General features: G+C 48.2%; 1 protein-coding gene across 1 annotated transcript; it reads right to left on the bottom strand.

Annotated features, from left to right (window-relative positions):
• Positions 1-864: 864 nt before the first annotated feature.
• On the bottom strand, positions 865-5,957 carry LOC109743596 (auxin response factor 15). Its single transcript, XM_020302690.4, has 11 exons — positions 5,166-5,957; positions 4,974-5,030; positions 4,673-4,858; positions 4,476-4,560; positions 4,130-4,220; positions 3,888-4,052; positions 3,242-3,361; positions 3,082-3,154; positions 2,224-2,383; positions 1,299-2,131; positions 865-1,223 (listed from the first exon to the last, which is right to left on the bottom strand). Exons 1-11 carry the CDS (start codon positions 5,544-5,546, stop codon positions 1,167-1,169), a joined length of 2,208 nt encoding a protein of 735 aa, XP_020158279.1. The 5' UTR covers positions 5,547-5,957; the 3' UTR covers positions 865-1,166.
• Positions 5,958-7,208: the final 1,251 nt, after the last annotated feature.

The raw sequence follows: 7,208 nt of genomic DNA, 5'->3' as shown, positions 1-7,208 counted from the left end.
TCAAGATGATGAAATTGAATTGGCTATACTGTTGACAACTACTAAATGTCACTGGATGTGATCCTCCCTTTTTAAAGAGGGTGTTTGCTACGATCATGTCGTAGGCCAGAGCAAATCTTAAGACATCTTCGCATTCTTGATTCCTGATGCCATAACCAAAGCACCCATGCACCCTTTTAAAACCTATGTTAGATGTACCCACATGACTATTGAGGTCTCCTATGAAGAGCTTCTCGTCAATAGGTACACTGCTAACCATGTCCTTTAGGCTTTCCTAGAAATCCCTAACGGTGTTCTCCTTTTCTCGAATACCCATATTGGTGTTCTCAATGTGGCCTACTGACGGGGCATACGCGCTGATAACATTGTGAGAACTAGTCCCCGACTACCAACTTGACCAGAATAATCCGTCCAAGAGCTGTAATGCAATGAGTAATTCGATGACATGTTGACATGCTTCAACCATAACCAAACGGATACGTACCAAAAAGATTACTATGTGTAGATCGGGCCGAGTGATCGTGGTGAACTAGGGTATATTTTGATTGTGGCTAAAAGCTTACCTATGAATAGTTTGGCTATCACCAAAAACTTGTCTTTGTTTGGATCATACACAAGGCATGCCAATGATCCTTTAGCTAGATACAAATTGACAAATACTCCGGCCGTTCCATGTTACATATCAAGTGTCGCTAATTTAGTACGACAATTTTGTACATCAGCAACACTTAATATGGAACAGAGGGAGTATTGCAAGACTAACTTGGCCAGTCTGGTCCGAAATCATAGCACTATGCCATCACCGGCCAACCACATCCTCATATGGCCAAACACAAGAACTGGTAAAACTGGGAGAGAAAGACAGGAGCAAAGCACGCCATGGGAATTGCGCTATAGCAGAACCGGCTAAATGGCCTCCCACAGCATACATATTAATCATATAGGGAAGTTTCAGCAGCCAAAAGTCAAGCTGATGATATGGCCAACTAAGTTCTAGGTCACAGAATAACAACAACTCCACCGGTTATCATACAACTACTAAAAGATACACAAGGTTCGACTGGAAATGGTCAGAGCAGACGCTTCTCTGCTTTCAAATCAAGAATCACCAACAGATGACGATGATCGACTCGCGAATCCAGCCCGCCCCCTAGATCAGAGCTTCTTCATATCCATTGTTGGACGTCGATCGCCCTGCCGACAACAGGCCTCTGCTCATGAACCTGCACAGAACATTCAGTTAGCAGCCAGTTTTACTTTACCTATGAAGACTTGCGGACAACAGTAGAAGCACTTACAGTGGCACAACTGTTGCCGAGGGATTTCGGCACTTGCTGCTTCAAGGGTTGCGTTGGAGATGGATAGTTGGCACCACCATCATCGCAACCCATCTCATCCCTTGCCCGAACCTTTTCAGCCAGAGAAATGCCAAATATCTTGCAACTGTTGGTAGGTGCAACACCCTTGTTCTCAACTGCAACACGGCTATCAATCACTTCTGAACCAAGATGAGGCCGGAGCGACAATGTTTGCTCTCCCCTTCCAATGCCTTCAGCGGAGACAAACCTAGCATACGGATCATCGACGTTCTTATCCAAGTGCCCATGCCCAAACTCGAATCGAGAGACCTTTGGATCAGCCTGCTGAAACATCAGCACAGAAGGTGGTGATAACGATGGCTGAGACGGTAGAACTGGTGCTGGTGGCCCGAAACCGAATGCATGCTGTTGTTGAGCGCGCCATTTATCCAACAGACCAGATGCATAAGGACCATCTTGTTGTTGAAAGCCGCCATTTCTCATGCGCGCATCAACCAGACTTCCTCGGTACGGACGGAAAACTTCTTGACCTTGCAAGACCTTTTGGAATCTCTGAGACTCCCCAAAGCCAGAGCAATGGTAGGGAATTCCAAGTGGTGTTCTCACACCATGGCTTGGGACTCCCCCTAGGACATTGTTACTCACATTGTTAGAGCAACCTCGTTCATCGATGTACTGCAAGTTTCTTGCTTCACATGGCTGTGAAGTAGCAACAGCAGTACCATCATGAGTTCTATAACCCAATAATTCTTGACCTTGCAAGACCTTGCGGAGTTGTGCAGACTCAGCAAAATCAGGGCGACCACCTCCATCTATTAAAAGGAAGAAAAGGATAGTTTCAGGTTAGATACAGCAAAAGAAATATTTGGTTGACAGTTATTTTAAACTACAATAAGAGACATACGTGGAACTGTGAATTCCGGATTAGCATGGGGAAGGTATGGCTTCATCCGCTTTGAAGTTGGTGCGGCCAGATGGGATCCTGAAGCTGAACTGGTCAGCTCAATCTCCCAAGGAGATACCCTGTTTGGTCGACGAAATTCACCATCATCATCCCACCTTACCTGTCAAGATGGAGGTAGGTTAATTAAATATAGTTAGAAGCCAGTTTTGTTTAATGCAATGCAAAACACTCTTAGGGATGAAGGCCAGACCATCGAATTGTAAAACAGTATAATTTAATATAAGGCCAGACCATCACAGAGAGTAGAATTCTCCGTGTGAAACAAAGCAGTAAGAGTTTACGGTAAATGAATTACGAATAGAACACTTAAGAGTCTTGCAGAACCATTACTGAACTGCAAAAACGTCTTATATTTTGATACAGAAGTAGTACTAAGTTATTATGACTTCTGAGTTCCTGTTCGTATTGCACTCATTACAGCATAAATTACAATAGGTATCTAGATTCGACCAAATCAATAGGTATTCGATTCATATTCGCATCTGTTACAACTTACAACCTCTGATCAGTCACTATTTTCTATTCAATGAGTTCCTGTTCGTTTAGAGGTGAATCAATATGTCCAGTTGTGCACCGTCAGCATTAAATACATTTATTATTAGCTGTTATCAGAATAATATGGAGGAATTATGGTATGTTTTTGCGCCTAGTGTGTGGTCAAGTTGCAATATTACTAGTTGGTGGTTAGTAAGTTGCAATATTACCTTGACAGTACAAAACAGAAAGGTGTACTGCAAAAGTGCAAGCGCAGCATTTACGGTGAACAACTACTGTGAGAAACATTAAATTACAGCATACCAGCAGGCATTTCCACTTTGAACCACGCCACATAGGGTCTGCATCACCAGTTCCAGTAATTATCCCTGTGTACCTGTAGGATAATCTCACGCATTAGCAACCCAGCTGAATTCAGTTCAGATAATACGAGTTATTGGTAAGACAGTTGCAGCAAACAAACCTTCTTTCAGCAGCATCCTCACTTTCATATCTCATTTTGAACCTCAATCCAACAGAAAATGGTTGGCTAAAGCTTTTGGTGAACTTCCAGTAGGGTACGATGAATTCAGATTGACTTAACCTATCAATTATTTAAGAAACCATAACAAACATCAGAACTACTGTACATTGCATCAAGAAAAAAATGGAGTAGCAGCAAAGTATATCAGTATTTGCAATTCTACCTTAAAATCGATTTTAGCATCACAAAATACGTGATTTTAAAAGACAAAGAACAAAAATACATGAAGGTGAACTAGTACTCAAAACAGCTTCGCAAAAGTAGTTTAGAATCAATTATCGAAGGCAACCCCTCTTAAGTTCAAACCTTGAAATTTCAGCAGGCACTTGAGTAGCCAAGAAAAACATGTAATGCAACATCCTAATGTGTCATTAAAAATAAAAAACATCTAATAACAAATACTGTGTGTCAAAGCATCAGTCCATCACTAAATAGTTCTAGCACAGCGAGAACTTCTATATATATCAGACCTTATGCAAGCACAAGGCGTCCTATTTTTCTAAGAGTATTGCAGTAGTATAATGAAAATTTACCAAGTATCAACTTCTGAAGGCATTAATAAAAGAACAAACACGCTCATCATTACCTGGGGTTATAGAAGATCTGGAACATGCTCTTTGTAGCCACAGCATGAGCAACATTAGCTAGTGTACCAAGATTCGAGCATTGGCTATAAAGCGCCGGAAAAGCAGATCCATTTTTCAGCTGAACCGCGCGGCGTACTCCCAGCCTAAGCTCCCCATCGTCGCCCCTGGAAATTGATGGGAAATGATTAAAATGGACCGGCAACATCTTGAGGTACTTGTATGCATGATCATGTTAGCCTACCGCAGAAACAGTACAGCGTCCCCGGAGACAAGCTTCTTCTTGTTGACAAACGCACTCCATCCGGTGGTTAGAAGGTGCCGGCGCGGCTGGCCTGTATCACATTCAGTTAGATGTGGATGTATCAGCAATCAAGACACCCTTAACTTCTTATGGTTGTCCTTTGCATGCCTCGAAAGTGACCAAACTTCCCGGCAGAAAAGTTGTCTAGCAAATGAATAATGCAGCTAACATTTCTACCAAATGAATGCACTGTACATAACTTGGAATGTGCTACCAAGTGCGCAGCTCATATCTGAGCTACCAAAGCAAGGTAAAATCATCAATGTGTTTTGTTCAGCTGTAGTACCTCGATAGATGTGGCGGAACTTCCACTCGGTGCCGTGCAAATCCTTGGCGACCAGCTCCTGAGACGGCCGCTGCTGGCTGTAGTCCTGCGTTCCCAGAACAGAAGAGTTTTCAGCAGACCGCTCGACTGAGAACGCAGCAGGCGTCCAATGGCAGAAATCGATGGAGAGAGGGGTGTGGCCAGGCCAATGCGCGCACCAGAGGGGGGAAGCAGTCCTCGGCGGCGCGGCGCGGAACGGAGAAGCCGCCGTGGGTGCTGGTGTCAGAGGCGGTGAGCGTCTTGCAGAACATGTGCGGCATCCTCGCGAAGCGCTGCTTGACGGTCTCGCCGTCCTCGCCGCCGCTCCCGTCCTCCGTGGCCTCGCGCATCCGCCGGACCACCTCCTGCAGCAGATCAAGCCCGAGGCTCAGCAAAACGCCGCCACAGAAACTGAACCGAATCGAACGGAGCCGCCATTGTAGGCATGAGAGCACGGGCATGTTGCCGGCACGCACGCACCTCGTTCTCGGGGAGCAGCGAGAGCTGCGCGTACACCTCGTCCGTGGACGCGTCCGCCTGCGAATAAGCGCAAAACGAAGCACAGATTAACCTCAGCGCCATGGTCGCAGGTGACACGGCATACCATCGAACACCCGAGCGGCGAACGCATTGAGGCCCGGAGGCAGCGAACCGGCGCGCGGACGCACTTACGTGGAGCGTGACGTCGACGACGCGGCAGAAGACGTGGGGCGGCACGGCGGCGGGCGACGGCGCGGGCGCGTCGCCGAGGTGGTCGAGGTGGCCCTGCGGGAGGTAGACGACGACGCCGCCCTTGCGCGGCATGGGCGCCACGGGCCCCGCGCAGGCGTGCCACAGCTCGAGGCACACCGCGCTGGGCCTCGGCGGCGTCGCGGCCGCCACGGACGAGCTCGCCTGGCCGTGGCCGGAGTGGGTCTGCGAGTGGGAGTGGGAGTGGGAGTGGGACTGCGACTGGGAGGAGCAGTCCCCGCCGCCACCGCTCCCAGCGAGCAGCAGCTCCGCGGAGGACTCCTCCTCGTCCTCCTCCACGGTGTTGAGGTCGATCCCCGCCATCCGCGGCGAGCAAAAACGCGCGCGCGACGCGAAGCACGAGGCGGCGGGCCGGGAGGGACGGATCGAAGTGACTAGCTCGAGCAGAGACGGGCGGCCGGGGCGGGGAACTGAGGAGAGGCTGTCTGGCTAGGGGCGGCGGAGCGGGGGAGACGGCGCGGCGGGGCGGCGCATGGTGGCAATGGCCATGGACGGGGGGGCTCCGGCTATGCTTGCTATGGGGTGTGTCGATGCCGGGGTGGGGGGTGCTGCTGCTACTAGTAGTGGCGTCCAAAACGAAAGGGGTGAGGGCGGAGGGAAGCGGCCAAGCGGAGAGGAGACGACTGCAACGGCTGCGTCCGTCCGTCCGTCCGTCGCGTGAAAAGGGGCGGGCGGGCGCAGTAGAAATCAATACGCTTCCAACTATTTGTGCGTGGATATTTTCAATCCTTGGTGGGAGGGGAAAAGGAGGGGTGGCGTGGAGGGGTGGGGTGGGGGCGTGGGGGGATTAAAGAAGAAAGGGGGGGAGGTGAAAAGGAGAGCGGAAGAGGCGGGAGGCGGGCAGCGGTCATGCTGCCGCCGCAGACCGCAGAGCAGCAGCGGCAGAGGTGGAGGGGGACGGACAGACGGAATGGGCGGACGGCAGGGAGGCATGTACCCCTACTCCTACTCCACCTTATTGTAGACGACCGTATTCTGTATGGTAGACCGTGCGGCCGGAGCACTAGGAGTCGGTAAACAGGAGCAGTAATAATGAGTGCTCCGCTTCTTTTTTTCTTTTTTTTTTGAGGGACTAATGAGTGCACTGCTGCTTGCTCGTAGGCGGTGGTGGTACTTCCGTTTCGCCCACCGGCGGCCGATCTCACCGTAGTAGTAGTATTAGGCTTTTCGTGCAGGAGTGCCAAGTTTGGGTGGACGGGTATATTGATGGACTTCATATTAAATGGTTCAAAAATTATGCTTTTAAGTTTTAAACATAATGAAAACAATTATGTGAAAACTTATAACTATCCGTGACGGATTTGTAAAATTTTGTTCAAAAACATCATTTTTTGCAAGCTGCGCAAAAAAAAACCCTGGCCCAACAACAACGAAAAAAGGGCCCGTTATGTATTTGTTTCCTTTTTGTATGCGCCTGTATGGAAGTGTATTGTTATGGACAAAAAATTGTGATGTGGAAATATGTTTCTGTTAAGTCCATCATGGAGCCCGTCCTCCATTTGCTTTTTTCGTGCACCGGTACTATTGTAGTACTTGTGTGCCTGCTCGCTCTGCTCATTTTGAGCAAGGTGCAATTGTTCTTAACACGTTCTAAAAGGCAATGTGAATGGACAAGGAGGCTAGCAGATAGGTGATCTCTCTCGGCGGTATGAACTTGGCTCGATTTGAGGAAACAATCGAACAAGTGAGGAAAGTACGAGTACTCATTTTGATCGTGTGGCTGGACTAGAATCCAGAGAGAAGATTGAGAATGACTTAGAGTTAGTTATGAGGAAGATCATACTTATGGAGGAAGAGAAAGGGGGCTAGGCATACTGCTTTGAAAGCTGTTGAGGAGAGCAAAATATAAGATATATAAACTGATAAGAAAGAAAATGGAACTAAAGGTTAGGGTTCATCAATAGATGCTAAAACAGTTAATGCATGAAATTGATCAAAGAGAGGTTTGGATAAAGAAATTGCTGG

Source organism: Aegilops tauschii, chromosome 1 (assembly GCF_002575655.3).
Source record: "Aegilops tauschii subsp. strangulata cultivar AL8/78 chromosome 1, Aet v6.0, whole genome shotgun sequence".
NCBI classification, from domain to species: Eukaryota; Viridiplantae; Streptophyta; class Magnoliopsida; order Poales; family Poaceae; genus Aegilops; species Aegilops tauschii.
This window is presented reverse-complemented; position numbering and strand designations above follow the sequence as displayed.

Coding starts and splice junctions, on each gene's coding strand:
- LOC109743596 (XM_020302690.4), bottom strand. CDS start 5,546: ATGGCGGGGATCGACCTCAACACCGTGGAGGAGGACGAGGAGGAGTCC. Junction 4,859..4,973: donor CGCTGCTCCCCGAGAACGAG/GTGCGTGCGTGC, acceptor GATCTGCTGCAG/GAGGTGGTCCGGCGGATGCG. Junction 2,132..2,223: donor TCCGGAATTCACAGTTCCAC/GTATGTCTCTTA, acceptor TCCTTTTAATAG/ATGGAGGTGGTCGCCCTGAT.